We start from the raw sequence: 15932 nt of genomic DNA on the forward strand, positions 1-15932 counted from the left end.
GCTGAAGGGACAGGAAACTCTTCCCAGAGTCAGCCTGACCATCAGGAAGCAAGCCAGGTATGAGTAGGTGGAATTAGTCAGCTCATTCAAGTAGGGTAGAAGACTTCCTAGTGTTATCTACCAAACGTTTCTTAGGTGAAAGATAACATGTTTAATGGCCTCTGACGGCTGAATTGCATTACGCTCTCACTTCAATCCCATTGCCTAGGATTGATGCTGAAAAGGGCAACGCTAGCAACCTCTCAGTAAGATCTTGTCCTCTCAGAGGGTTTGGGTTTAGGTCCTCTCTAACTTTCAACTGAGTCATCATTTGGTCACAACAGTCACCCTGCTATCTGAATTGTACATGGCCCTCTAATCCAGGGACCTGCCTCAGCCCAGTGTCCTGGCAGTACACAGACTCCAGCTGAGCATGGTCCTGTGGGCAGCTAGGGCACAGGCCAGGGGACCCCTCTTGCTCCCACTTCACCATTACATGAACAGAATTGGCTGAGTCAGTTTCTATTATTCAGATAAATGGAGACTTCATGTACAGAATTACCAGCCTGGGACCTTTGTGGGATGCTGAGACTACTTTTTAAAAAGGAAAAAAAAATGGTCTTAGCCATGCCCATTGAACTAGAAATGGGGTTACCGGGCCACCCTCTTGTGGAAATTAAATCAACGCAAATAGATGTGGAACAGAGCAAATGTCCCACTTCCTTTAAAAATCACATTAACTACATTTGGCCTCTATACCCGCTTTTGGCTCCTGTTATTTTCTAGTCAAAGACACGCACTTGGTCCACAAGTCTATAGAACAGAGGAAAAATGCTGTGTTTATAGTTTTTGTTCAACAGCACCAAAGGCTGGGCATTTAATAAAACTGTGTCAGATGAACTGGTCATTTAAGGCCAAAATTATGTTGAATTTGATAAGTTGATTCCTATTGACCATGATTTCAGATGAAGTTGTTGTCTCTAATTTTGCTAGTTTATTCTCCCCATATCCTAGTTCTGTAAAAGTTGTTTTGTCTTAAGCAGGCTAAATTTTCCAATTTAAACTGCTCTACCAAACAGCATGACGTAAACCCAAGAGAATTGGTATCAGAAGTTGCAGTATCTTGAAATTGGAATGTGGGATGATTCATGAGTTTTGCATCAATTATTAAACGGTCATAGATGGGGATCCGCAGAGATGGATGGGGCAGTAACGCATTCTGGTTACACCTCCTGGCTTAGCCGTGATAAATGAGGCCGGCAACAAGGAAGTTCAAAACGGGCTTTATCTCGAGCTGCAAAATGGCACATGCTCTGCAGGGAGGTGGACAATGGCTAGCCATAAATGACCTAACATACAGACCAACTGGCTGGCAGGGTTAAAATAAAAATAAGAACTTGCCAAGGGCCGAAGGAATTTCAGGATCCTTCGTACCCATCACCCTTTCTCTTACAAGATTCTTGAGGGCAACATAGCACACATAATGATAACAGCTGGAAAACAAAAGGGGTGTTTTTATTAGCGGGGATCATGTCTGAGGCCCCATACCGCAGAGTTCTAATAACACTGGCTTGGATCATGTGACTTAGACTGGAGCCTGAATCCTACTCTGTGTGTGTGCTTTGATTATTTTTCTTTCTCTGGTACCTAACTCTTCCAAGTCCCCATACCTGGTGCCTTTCTGTTAGGTCAGGACCCCACTGCAGCATCCTACGTGGACATGCACTGTCTAGTAGGCATTATTCCTTTGATCTTTCTCCTTCCTTGATGCAAATTCCTGTTCTTGTATGTGACCAATATTCTATGTGCATATCTATGGTTCCTTGTGATTTAAAATGTGCTGTAGCTTCCAAGCAACAGTTGCATTTAAGAAGGGCCTTTAAGGGGGTGTTGCTCTAATGGTAGGGGGCTGTGGGCATCGTGGTATTTGGGGCCCAGTGGTCTTTCCTAACAATTTTTAAATAATATGGGTGGCATGCACGTGTGAGAGACATTTAGCAAATACAAAAGAAAATGTATTCCTTTATAAAGGCCGAGGGAATAGTGAGTAAAAATAGATGCTGCAGGCAGAAATCATTGGTAGAAGCTTGAGTGCAGGAGAGCAGATGTGTTATTTCTGAAGATGGGGGCAGACCTGGGGCACGGTGGGGTGAGGAGTGGTGCACGTTTTCATCGAAATGGCTTGGAGGGCAGGAGCCCTTCAGTGTGTGTCCTCCATGGAGTCTGGAAGGACGCTTCATGCATCCTGTGCAGTAATGAGTGGTTTAAAGAAATGAACAGATCCCTGTCTGAGAATTACTGAGTTTTTAAAAAAATCCTACCTTGTTTTTACCTGTGTGGATCTTAAAGGGAGAATGAAGACATTTTCACAGGGAGTCTGGGCAAAAAGACAATGAATTATGGCATCGTTGAGGAAGTGAGTTTGGTTCCCTTGGAGTGACATTTTCTTGGAAACTGAATCAGAGGCTGACCTTGGGAAAAGCGATTAACTCTTCTGATACCCAGCTTCACCAAAAGGAGAGGCCCATCTTTTAGTTCCCAATACGTGGACCCCGAAGCCCTCCCAGGACTTCGGAGTCTGTGTTAAAACTGCCACTGAGAGGGCGGACGTCAGCTGCCTGTAAACAGCATCTTAGCCCCGAAGACAGGAGAAGAGAGGAGCATGGCACTGTGAACCCCCAGGCCAGTGTCCCCACCATCCTCTCACCTCTCCCCACTCCCCTTCTTCTCTGGAAGGTGTGCGTATCTTAAGCAGTTTGAGAGCTTTGACTCACTGCTTAGTGCCGACGGAATCCTGATGGTAAAAGAAACAGTCACTTCTTCCTTAGGTTGCACCCAAGTCAGGAAGCTCTGCGAATAACTTCAGTGCTAGCTAACCACTCACTGAAAGGCCAGAAGCAGTAACTAAGGAGTGTATCCTGGAGCTCTAGTGCTTTTCAAGCAGGGCATTCTGAGGCGACTACAAACATCCAGCAGCCGCCGTCCCTCCTTTGTGCTAAGATGCACAAACTGTAACAAAGAGAAGTGGTGGCATAATTCACTGGAGGTCATTGGCTTCCCAGCCCTGCTGGGCTTTCTTTTTCCACAGTGCGCCCTTGTTATAGAAATAGTCCTTCTGAACTTACCTTTGGAACTAAATAGCCACACAGCTTATTTCGTGTTTCCTTAGGGTAGTGTTCATTTGGAGGGCTCTTCCTGGGGGAATGGACTAGATTTGCAGTTGGGTAAGAAGTGGAGTGGTCTCTTCTGAAGGAAGACTATAGATCAGACATCATAGGCAGGTGACTTAGCACCATCTTCAGCCAAAAATATAGACAGGTGTATATAGTTTTAAAAATCCTGGTGTTGAAAAAAATTAGTTGCCCATATATAAAACTTCAGAGATTTTGCATAAATATCTGAATTTCCAACTTCTTTATTTCATTTCGTTCTTTTATCCTCACCTGAGGACATACTTAGAGATGGGAAGGAGGGAGAGAGGGGGGTGGGGAGAAACAGCAGTGCAGGAGAGAAACACCAATGCCAGAGAGAAACACTGATCGGTCGCCTCCCCTACACTCCCTCACCAGGAACTGAACCCCTGACCTTTTGGTTTCTGGGACCATGTTCCGACCAACTTGAGCCACACTGGCTAGGGCCTCCAACTTCTTTTAAGAATATCAGAATATCTGGCAATGCTTGCAATAGTTCATGGCCACGGTTGGCTTACACTGAGCAGCCACTAGTCCCCTAAGAGGGGACACCAGCTTTCTGCTTCCCCTGGCTTTCCTTCACTCCATTTACCTGGTGGCCCTGGAGAGCTTTGAATTTGCTGTTCCTCAGGCCAGTCAGCTAAGAGGCCCAAATGAGAAACCGTGAATTGTTCTTTTAAATGCACCTAGCTTGAAAGCGACTATGCCTTACTCTTTTTCCTTCTGCACAAAGAGTGACTGTTAGGAGCATTTTCACATGTGGACAAGCGCAGTTATGTGCAAAGTGGAGAATCGTGCACTACTTACCTGAATAAATCAGGCATACAAAGAATATGCTGAAATGATGATATTCAAGTAAGATGTGAGATGTGAATTATTCAGGGGCAATTGCCTTAGTTTTCCAGCTCACTGTTTCCCCTTTGCCTTCCTCACATGGACGTAATCTGCAGAACATTCCTCTACCAAAGGCCATAGTCATAATTCCCCTACCCTCTTTTTTAAAAAAAAACTTATTTGAACTCTCTGTAGCAATTGTCGGAGCCCTGCAGGGGAATAATTGCACGAGAATTAACCTCCGACTTTTTTCTAAAAATAGCCCTAATAAATCCAATCATAGGTAATTTACCTGTCCATATTCCTCCGGGGATAACCATCTTTGAAGAAAGACTCGGCAGGCTGGCATTCCTCCAGCAATTATCTGTGATCTGAGTTCCTGGTGCCTGTGTATTTTCTCTGTTTGGAAATACAGGGACACATTGCCCTCTCCCCTCTGACCTCGTGACCCTGTTTTCTCAGCACCCTTCTCCTGGGGTTGGAAGCTGGCCATGCTCTTCCAGAAAGGTGTGTTGGGCTCACCAAAAAAGAGGGAGCAAGGGTCAAGCTGGAGCATTTATGGGGTCCGTCCTTGAATTTCCAGCTTGCTTAGGTTGCCAGTGAATTTCCATGTCTGAGCTTCAGGCATCCTAGCCTAGCCTCATCAAGGTCCCCAGCCCTCATTTGCATAGCCACCACTGAAACCTGTTTGGGGAGGCGCCCTGGTGTCGAAGAAAGGGAAATGCAGAAAGTCCAGGGAGGGGATACAGTCTCTGTGGCTGGTTGAAATTACCAAAGAAAATGGCCAGTTTCCCTGAGACTTCAAGAAATTTGTGTTCTCTTGCCCCTAATAAAAGGATCTGAATGTACTTTTCCTATTGTTCTCGACAGATGTTCCAGGAGACCACAGAGCAGTGTGGGCCTCTAGGAATTTTACTCTCCCAAGTGCCACTTGTAGTGGCACTTAAAATACAGAACATAAAACCCTTGTAAATTCCACAGCAGAGACAAAGCCTTAAGCCCTTAAATGCATGGAAAAGTATGTCTGTCGTTTCAAAGTAAGTGTGCAGTTACTTAAATTGCCTTTGTCTTCTTCTTTTCAGCTGACATTATCTCTACGGTAGAATTCAACCACACGGGAGAATTACTAGCGACAGGGGACAAGGGGGGTCGGGTTGTAATATTTCAACGAGAGCAGGAGGTAAGTGGCAAGTGAATGCAAAGTGCCCCTTTTCTTCCCTTGTTAAAGGAGGCCTCCTCCTGTTCCTTAACCCTCAGGAGTCGCCCTTAACCTCGGTGTCTGGCTAGCAAACTAAAAACTGCCAAAAAGTCGTTAACATCTCCAGTTCACAAAAGCACCTGAAAATAGTCTTTCCTGGGCGTGACCTTATCTTCTCGAACCTGGGTATTGCACGTCTCCTCTGAGCTGCAAAATGCCATGGGTGCTTTTTGAGCATAACTCCTCCTTGCGGGAGTGAGATTTATCCGCGAATGATTAAAATTAAATCACCCCTCATGTCAGGTTCTCCTACAGAATATGTATGGGGAAAAATAGTTCTTTGCCAACAGCTGTGAAGGGACAACTTGGGTCAGTAGAGAAGAAAATGATAGCTCACCCCACCAGAGGGACTGCAGTCCCCCAGAATGACATCTGAGCAACGCAGGGGGCACACACTTCACTGGAGGTGACACGGAGGTCCCGGGAGCTGAAGGCTGTGCGCTTTCCAAGCAGGCGTTCTTCCTTCCACGGAATCTCTAACAGCCCGTTTCTTCCTGGGATTTGGGTTCCACTAGGAATTATGTCTCTTTTTCATACAAATTGGATTGTTGGGGGGAGGGGGGTGTCTGCTTCTGTTTTGTCAGAATGGAGTCATGGCCCCCATGTGATTCCCTGGGCCTCCCCTGGCAGGGTCCCGGAGCTTCCAGCAGGCCAGCCTGTGTTCTAGTAACTCTCCCATCTGCTTCGACCTGCCCATGAGATCACCCAGAGCAGCATCGAGGGGGGAGGCCCAGTGCAGGAGAGAGGCCTCACCAGAGACTTCCCTAGCAATTTAAAGCCTGTTTTGTGCCTCAAAGCCATTTATGTTCCACCCCCCCTCAAAAAAAAAGGAAAGCCTCATTTAGAGGTGATATATTTGGTAATTGCACAGTATTTGCAATTAATTTCTAGAAGGGCATCAGAATCCCTCGGGGTTCTGTACAAATTCAAGTGTTCACCATTAAATCAGGCACCCAGCCTTTTCCATTGGCCCAGGAAACACGGAAATGTGGCTGGCAAGCAGGAACTAATAGCTCTTCGTGACCTGGAATTTTTCCTGGTTTTCCAGAGCTGCCGAGTGCTAATTGGTCTGGCACATACTGCACACACTGACAGTCTGATTTGGATGGTACCAAATCAGCACTCGGATAAATTTATTGTTAAGGTGGACTGGCTCTGTCTGTAGTAGGCAGGCTAGTCACAAGTATGTCAGCATTGAAAATCCTCTTAACACTGATTTTCAAAGCTTCATCTTCAGTTTTTTAAAAAATCCAATTAAGTTCATAGTGATGATAAAGAGGAACGGGAGGAACTATTTAGCATAAATTATCCAGGACAGCATGTTGCCAGGAATATTCCGATCCACGGTTTTCCATTCACTCTACACAGGTTTCACCTATTTAATGGACTGAAGTTTTGGGGAAGCCTGATTCATTAGTGGAATGAAGGAGACGTATTTTCCAAGGGAGGGTGGTTTGGTTCAATAAAAATAAATAAATAAATGTCCAGCATAATAACACGCAGCTAAGTGTTTAGCTTTGTGGAGAGGCTTAGTGTTGAAACAGACAGTGGGCCTGAGCAACAAAGCCATGTGACAGCACCTAGCACAGGTCTGTTTGCCACTCCCAGGAGAGACTTCTCAAGATGCGCCGTCCTGGAGAGTTGGTCGTGGGAGTGAACCTCAGGGCCTTCCCTAATCATATTTAATGCCTGAGTGTTAGCACCCATTGGGAAGTTGAGATTTGGGTTTGGATGTTCCGTATCCACCCAGAAATATAACTTTTTAAAAATGGAGCCTTTTATTAAGAATCAAGCCTTTATGACAGATGTCCAAGAAGACCTGGCTTTGAATTTTTGAGCACAGTTTTCCAAAGCCTGACTCTGGATGCTCTTGGTGTCCCGTTCTCAGAGGCTGGAACGGAACCTTCCTCCCCTCTTCCCTCTCCTCTTTCTTTGTGTCATGCCCTATCTTTCCTTCTTTCCACCTTTCTTCTTTCTCTTGCCCCTTTCTGCAGACCCTTTCCCCTTGCTTTTTGTTCTCATTTATTTGGCTCCTGCTGTTTGCACTTTGCATAATCAGATCTGAAGGAAAGCCCAGAGGTAAAGTGTCCTCATCTCCCAGTGATACAGATGTCTTCTCTGCTCCTGTCTGTTTTGTTACTCAAGTTAAAAAAGGGGGGCAGGGTGGGGGAAAGATCTGATGCCCAAATCTACTATTTAGAAGCCCTGTGACCTCGGAGGGTATCTCTGAGCCTCTTTTGTTAATTTCCCTGCTCTGCATACCTCTCAGAGATGCTGTGAGAATCTGGTGAGATTTTAAATGGCCAGTGAAAGATATGGATGCTATAGCTTTGTCCTCTTTGTGAGGAATTGAAACAAGTATGTATGGACATCAGTGTGGGATGGCTCCCACCAAAGAGCGTTCAAGACATCAGGGTGCAGAAAGAAAATATTACAACTTCTAGTGATGTTGATTTATTTAAATGTATATTGATTTTAGAATCATGTCGCCTTTTAACTTCTAGCCTATATATATGTTATGATGTATACCATATATCATTATAGGATTTCATGTATATAATTTTAAGTATACATATATTGGAGGTACTAATAGTTACCAACAGAGGTACAAGAGCAGATGCTTTGGAGACCTCTGAGCTAAGGTAAAACTTGGGATGCTCAGGGTCCTGCTAATGATTCTGCTCAAAAAAAGAAAAGAAAGAAATTGGTGAATTCGCAGATAGCCCATGTGATTTCATCTTTGGTGTATTTGTTTTCCCTTCCTACAGAGTAAAAATCAGGTTCATCGTAGGGGTGAATACAATGTTTACAGCACATTCCAGAGCCATGAACCCGAGTTCGATTACCTGAAGAGTTTAGAAATAGAAGAAAAAATCAATAAAATCAGATGGCTCCCTCAGCAGAACGCAGCCTACTTCCTCCTGTCTACTAATGGTACGTGCGAGTGACTTCTCCGGTTGGGTATTTGCAGACATGCAGTCAGCCAAACCATGTATTTCAGTCTCTCTCAGAGAAATCTCTAGAGATTTCAATTTTAACCTTTTTACCTTGTAAGCTGTCAGAAAACTTCGGAACAATATTTGCAAGGTGCCTGCCAGAGTGTCTGGCCCAGAACAGGCCCCCATACACAGCAGTTATTCTTTTTAAATATCACCAGTTTCTGGCTAGATTACACGAGGACCCTTATCTGCAGTTTTCAACAAATGCAAATCATTTCTAGGTGCGGTTGTAATATGACTTCCTCTCTTAAGATTCATTGGATGTTATTCCGCGAACACATTTCAAGAAACTTGCGTCCCTGTGAGTCTGGCATACTGAATGGAAGTTATTAATCCCTGAATGTGTTTGGGGGTTTTTAACGCATATGTCTGTGTCTTTCTGACCAAGTCAGGTTCTCTCAGGACAAATCCAGAAGAGAGAGGGACCCTACTGAAGAACTGATGAAAAAATAATTTCTTTCCCTTCCTCCCTGTATATTCTTCACACCACTTGTTGGTTTAGGTAGAATTGATATAAATAGGCCAGAGAGAGACGATGTTGGGAATTGAATAAAGTGTCAAATTCTGTGTTAATTTGGGAGGCCTTTATACAGTGCAATTACCTACCCCAAAGTTTCTTAATGCCCTTGCTGAAAGAAGCCATCTATGCTAGAAACAATTTAGAATACAATCATATATTAAAGGGTGCTAATTGAATAGCATAACAATTAAGAGGATTAATGGATAAAAATTAAACACCCTCTCTCAAGCAAATCAGCTAGAGAGTGATTCACTTCATCCTGTGTGCATTGTCTGTGAGTAGTGTCCATTTCAATAGAAATCAGAAAGCTAGGGATTTGCTATTTGCCTACCCCCAACATTTTTGAAGAAAGGGAAAATGCTCATATGCCAAGTGAAAAAAATGCAAACTATGCATATAATATGATCAAACATATATTAACATTTTTAAAGACTAAAAGGAAACACACCTAAAGGGTTTTCATGATTAGTTTTTGATGATGTATCATGGGGTGACTTATAAATTAGTTTATCATCTTTATTTTCAAAGTTTTAACAATGTGTTTTATTTTAATTTTATAAAAAAGAAGGGGATATTTTAATGCATATGAACCAAAAGTCCCTCAAATATAAAGCCAGTGCACAAATCTAAAAGATGACCATTCCGAAAGAGCCAGGTTAGAGCCGTGCAGGTGTGGCCTGTCTCAGCCTGGCCAGCTCTCTACTCATCTGTGCCTCCAGATTCCAAGTAATTCAGTTCTTCCCCATAACTGTACTTCTTGTTCCACTTTTTTGTCCCTGTCTCCTGAAAGCCAGACCACATGAATCTGTTTCAGTCTCTCCCCTCTTAGTTTTGCTGTTGAAGTTTCACTCCAAGGCTCCAGATTCAACACTGCTTAGAATAAGAAAGACTTCTGATGATTTTGGGTGACTTAATTACTTCAGGCAGAGAAAGTATCTGATTATCTGCTATGGCTAGCTTACTTTATATTATGAAATTTAGCCTATTGATTATTATAATAAAATTCAAAGACATATTAAGTCCTTCGTGGGGGGGATGGGGAAAAAATTAGTGAAATGCAATGAAGATTAATTATATAGCATAATGTTCTGTTAATTGAGTTTTTAAATAGTTTTTTGATTAACAAGGATATTATCTTCCCATTTGGGTTGCTACTTCATATGCCAAATGCATCTCCAAATGATTCTTATAAGAAAAATTTCCGTGTCCTTCTGTGATTTTCTTTTGTATCCTAATATTGGGGTTGAGAATTCCCCTTAAGCCAAACTGGTTAACATGCGAAAATTAATGGCAGACAATTGGAATTACGGTATAAAAGGGAAAATGAAGATCGATGATAAGATTGTGTTTAAAAGCTGCCACCAGTAATGATCGACTACTCAGAGAGGCAGCCAGAAGAAAGAAAAAGTCATCACTCATAGTACAGCTCCGTGCTCCTCGGACTTTTTTTACGCACAAAGCTTCAAGGTAGCGAGTCAAGAAACGCTCTGTGATAATAAAGTCGAGAATGACTCCAGGCAACCCAGCCATGGGGAATTGGCTTGAATTCACCATCAATTATCTTTTAAAAATGTGCTTATCGGCTAGAATATATTTCCAGCTTTACCATTTTTGGTGAAAAATAAGACCGACACTCACTTGTGCATCTAGACCTTGAAATTATTTGCGAGATGAAGACAGTGCCTTCCCTCCCGTCCTGCGTCTGTCTCACCGCCTGTGATGAGATGGGAAATGTGTGTTTGATGTGGGGTACTCGCTGTGGAAGGGGTTACGTGCTCATTAGTAAAAAATTTAGAGACCAGGGAAGCACAATGAAGATAATAAAAGGGTTCCCTACAGAGAGAACCATTGTTAATGTCTTTTTAAAGAAAACAGCAAAGACGCATGGATAAATCTGTTTTTTCCTTAACAAAAATGTGATATATTCTGTAAACTGGTTGGCAACCAGGTTTTTTATTTAATAATATAATGCTTGACAGGAATATCTTCCTAAATGTTAAATATTCTTCTAAAATTCCATATGATTCTTCTATAATTTACTAATAAATCTCCTATTAGACCTTTAGTTATGAAATTCTCACAATTATAAATTATATATTTATAGGAATAGACATTATAATTAGGGAAAAAAGTCCTGAATTATGTACAGCATATTATGTCTATTTAAAACAGTTATATAATTGCACTCAGAAACAGAATGAAAGGATATATGTAAAATTTTCATAATAGACATCTCTGCCTAGTGGAATTGAGGGAGATTTTAAATTTTTTACATTGATGCTTATTTGTATTTTTTACAATTATGTATACCCCTTGTATAATTAAGAAGGAAATAAAATGAGAAAATACAAAATCTAAATATGTAATATTATTATAGGTTTTTATTTCTCCCCCAAAAAAGTGAGTAGAAAAAAATCCTACAAGGGTCTGTATAAAATGTTAACCATGATCATCTCTGACTGGAGAAATCGTAGGTGATGTTTTATTCTTTATGCTTTGCCTATGACTTCTCTGTTTCTCTATATAGCAATTTATCATTCACTAGAAAAAAATGTAAGGAAAAGATTGCCTTACAATTGGGAAGGATGCATGGCAAAGCCAAGCAGTTGAAAATATTTGGTGTTAAAAGTCACTGGTTTGGGTTCTTCTAGGTCACAGCTGAGCAGCAGCTAATCCAGTGACCATATAAATATGGCCCCGGCTTCATTTTCGTCACAGCCCACATATAGCAGGGTCTCCAGAGAGGGCAGGCCCTGAGGAGGGCTGGTGTGTGGACACACAGTGCCTGGGAAGGGCACCCCACCTGCTGTCCCAGGACAGGCCAGAGTGAGTGCACAGCTCTTACGCTGGCAGCCATGACCAGCCCAAGTGATCCCCAGCGTTTAGGAAACAGGCGCTTACCTGTTAAGTTACCCAAATGGTTGCTGAAAGCCCACTTCACAATGGGGTGCACTCAGACCTCTGAGGATAAGGCTTTTGGTGAGGGCGGATGGAAGAAGGAGAGGAGGGGGCAGGAGAGAAAGGGAATCGTAGCAAAGGCCGGGCAGAGGGGTGTCTCTTCCCCCAGCAGTCTCGCACAGAGGGGAAGTGGGATGTGCTGATGCCACCTGGGTGGAGCTGGCTCTGTCAGAGCCACGTGCTCTCACTGTAGAATGGGTGACCAGTGTGCCGATTCTAATAATAGCTGCCGTTTGTGAACCATTACTAGACCCTGGCACTGGGTTAAGCATTGTACACAGAGTGTTTCATTTAATCCTCATAGGGACTCCATGAGGAAGGCATGACAATAAAGAAACCAAGGCACAGAGAAGTTATGCGTCTTTATTTGTAAGGTTAGAATATTTGGGACCCATTTATACGAAAAGATTACTCGTCATTTATCTGACATTCAGATTTAACTTGGTGTTCTGTAGTTTTTTCCCTGCTCAATCCAGTACTTCATTTGTCCATCTCTCGAGATGCACTAGTTAGTTGCCTAGTGGTGTAGGAATTGCAGTCCTGGGCCATGTGGCTGGCTGGCTGTCGTGGTGGCTTAGGGATATGGCCCGAGGGAGCCTGGTTCCACACTTGCCTCGTGCAGGCATAGAGGGAGGTTCAGAGAAGGCACCCGAGTCCCTGCATTCCAGAAGAGAAGTTAGAGCCAGTACAAATCGTGAAGGCAGGACCTGATGAGGAAGGCTTCCAAAGGCCTGCAGCCCACAGACACGAGGTGTTTGGCCCAAACATGTTTCTTTATAAAATGGAATTGAACGTCTGCAGGTGGGACGAGCTGTCTCCAGCTCCCCAGAGCCCTCAGCCCCTGCCACTCTCTCCCCTCACCTGCCTGTGCCCTGCAGACATCGGACTTCTCACCCGTGTCATTGCCACGGGCATTGGGCTTCTCGCTCCGTTTCATTGCCGTGGAGAATGACAGGTGTCTGCAAGCAGTATAAATAAAGCATGGGGACAGGACAACGGTGAGAAAGGTAGTTTCCAGGTGGGAACTCCAAGGAGACTACAAGGGGAAAAGAGCATTTTGATGAATCTCCTTTCTTTTATTTCCCTGAGTGTTGTTGGCAGGATGCCCTGTGCAGGTGAGATTCATTCATTCTTCCAACTCATATTCATTAACTGGCTTCTGTGTCCAGGCATTGTCGTTGGTGCTGGGGGTAATGAACAAGACAGTCAGAACCCCTGCCTCTATATCCAGTTTCTATTCCAGGGAGGGAGATGTAACAAATAAGTTGTCCGGTAGTGAAATCACATTGAGGAAAAATAAAGAAGGAAGAAGCAGTTCTGGAATGATGAATAAGATTTTTCTATGTAGCTTAGTTAGGAAAGGCCCCGTGAGGTTGGGCCATAGGCAGACAGCAAAGGAAAACATCCTATAAAAAAAAGAGAGGAAAGGGCTGTCCTGGCAGAAGGCGCAGCTTGTACAAATGTCCTGGGGCAGCAGTGGGATTAATGTAACGTGTACAAGGAGCTATAAGGAAGCCGAGTGGTGGGTGCAGGGATGGTGAGATCAGAAAGGGTGAGGAAGTAGGGGGTGCAGGTCATGGAGGGCCTCACAGGTCACGGTGAGGGCAGTGTCAGGTGAGATGGGACACAAGCATGGGAATAATAATAGTACCTACATCTCTAGGTGACTGTGGATATTAAATCAATTTGCCATGCAGAGTGCTCCCATAATTAACTCTACATATGTGGCTACTCTTACTATTAAGTGTTCAATAGCTATTTTTATGGAATGAACGTAATTAATGTATAAGCTGTCGATTTAACAGCCCACGGTGAGGGAGACCATTTGTCTCTACACGGTGTATGTTTTTGTCCTGAAACATGAGCTCTGCCTTCCAGTGACACAAGATTTATGCACCACAGCCCTCGACAGGAGCCAGTTCCTGTGGCCATTCCTTTCATTATCACCTCTACCTGTTCCGATCCTGCCCCCTCCCCCACCCAGAAAAAAAACACCTTTCCAACCTTTCCTTCACTGTAACGTTCATGTCCTCTGGCTGCCCTCCGCAGACAAAACTGTGAAGCTGTGGAAAGTCAGTGAGCGTGACAAGAGGCCAGAAGGCTACAACCTGAAAGATGAGGAGGGCCGGCTTCGGGATCCTGCCACCATCACAACCTTGCGGGTGAGTCCGGTAGCTGGTTTTTGCCACCGTCTTTGTGCCTCCTTGGCCACCAGGGTCAAGGTGAGGGCTCCTCAGGTTGGCCCCATGCTGGCTGCTGTGTAGGTTGCAACTCTGACGGGAGAGGGAGGGCGATCCAGCAGAGACTCCCCCTGCCTGAGACTCGGGTGGCAGCTGGAGGAGCAGGACTCGCCAAGCTCCCCTACCTACAGATCCATGTGTTTCCTGCTGCCCACAGGGCCGCAGCCGCCACACATCACTGTGCGCTTGGCTTCTCCGCCTGTTCACAGTCCCTAAAAGGGTACAGGGAATGGGTCGTCGACCCAGATGGAAAGCTGGAGATGTGACCAGAACACGAACTTCTAAATCTACAGAGTCTGGGTTCAGATTCTGGCACTTACCAGACTCTCCCATCGTCACTTAACCTTTCTGAGCTTTAGTCACGCTGGTTATTTTTAGTTTTTCCATCTGCAAAACAGCGAGCCTAACCCTCACCGCCCGTGGATTTATGAGGGTAGAACGCAGCAAGGGTGGAAAGCCCTTATCCACGGCAAAGACTCCGTAAATGATCTGTACTATTAGTCTGAGCAGCCTCCTTCCTGCCCTGCAGAAATGCACAGTCTGGTAAGGGAAGGGGATTCGGAGGACTCATACACGAATGATTTTGACACTAAATAGAGGGAGATAAATGCAGCGAGAGTGGGAGAGAGTTGCCGTTTGATCAAAGGAGGGGAAATTACATGGGTTCTGGAGACCAGAAAAGATCTTATCAGCAAGTGGTGTTAAAAATAGATTTGCAAAAGTGGACTTTTAAGGGAATATGGGTTAAATTGTTTCAAGACTGGATAACAAGTTTAGTCTGGGGTGGATTCAGTGTGAACACGGGAAAGCAGGCGCGGGTTGGGACCAGCCCCAGCCCCAAGGGACTTCCCAAGCCGCGCCAAACCTGAGCTTGCAGACAGCAGCTGTGCTCCTGGAGACCAGCACTGAGAAGGGGGATGTACATCTGGGGAAAGAGGTTGTCGCCCCAGGTTTAGAAGCAGATATGGGAATTGAGCGATCGTTGTGTGTCTGATTAGCATGCTTGTTTGTTTGTTCCTTAATTTATGCGTGCGTTTGTTCATCTGCTTATGGAGTGGATGCTCTTTGGGCACAGACTCTTTGCAGGCCACAGTGCTAGGCTGTCCAGTACTCACCTAGTGCAGATGGGTACCTGGTCTTCCTCTGAGTGCCTTCTGAGCCAGCAAGCGTTGACTGCCCTGCTCCCTCTTGTCAGCCTGTGCGGTCAGCCTGGGGGACCACCAGCAAGCCCGCCCCACCGGACCTCGGCGATGCTCTAATGCTCCTGCTCTGGAGATGGGAGGGCAGAGCACTGAGGAGTATGCACATCGAGTCTGTCTGCCCTGGGTTACCACTGTAGCTCCATTGCTTTTTGTCTGGTGACCTTGGGCACATTACTTAAAATCCTTGTGCCTCTAATGTCGCATCTGCATAACAACGACGATGACAATCCCTGTTTCCTGGGACTGTTGTGAGGATCCAGTGCTGTATTGTGTGTGATAAAGAGCTTAGCCTCCGTCATATCTCACAGAACACTCTCAATAATGTTAGTTCCCTGCTGCTGTTCTTGTATTACTATCATCATTATTGTGGTGACTGTTATTACCCCCTGCTGTGAACAGACCTCTGTATATGAGAAAAATTCATATTCATTCTTCTTGTCACATACTTTTTATACTGTTGTATTTACAAACTATTCATTGATCTCTACTAAGTGGCAAGCGCTATGCTAGTGACACAAAAGGAATAAGACAGTCAGCCTTTCAACCCTCGGGACTCTACAACCCATCAGGGAAACAGGTGGATCGGGTGCGACTGGGAAGTTCACAACATGAACGTCTGCCCTCATGTGACCTTGCCCTTGTTTGCTATGTGGAGGGGACTTCTCAGATGCCATGCGCCATCCGTCCAATGAGCTCCGTTGTCCATGACATCCTGTGGGGTCTCCTCTGTCTGTGGTCGGCCCTGGAAATG

At 44.6% G+C, this 15932-nt stretch overlaps 1 protein-coding gene across 5 annotated transcripts in view; it reads left to right on the top strand.

Moving 5' to 3' along the window:
* PPP2R2B (protein phosphatase 2 regulatory subunit Bbeta) overlaps positions 1-15932 on the top strand; it is a 407391-nt gene that overhangs the window by 306364 nt on the left and 85095 nt on the right. For all 5 annotated transcript variants that reach the window (XM_045830216.1, XM_045830217.1, XM_045830215.1 and 2 more), the window contains 3 exons: positions 5087-5184; positions 8031-8196; positions 13789-13901. In XM_045830216.1, coding sequence (XP_045686172.1) covers positions 5087-5184; positions 8031-8196; positions 13789-13901 — 377 coding nt within the window. The remainder of the gene's footprint in view (positions 1-5086; positions 5185-8030; positions 8197-13788; positions 13902-15932) is intronic.

This window comes from Phyllostomus hastatus, unplaced genomic scaffold (genome assembly GCF_019186645.2).
Source record: "Phyllostomus hastatus isolate PE091 unplaced genomic scaffold, TTU_PhHast_1.1 phas_contig_150, whole genome shotgun sequence".
Lineage (NCBI taxonomy): Eukaryota > Metazoa > Chordata > Mammalia > Chiroptera > Phyllostomidae > Phyllostomus > Phyllostomus hastatus.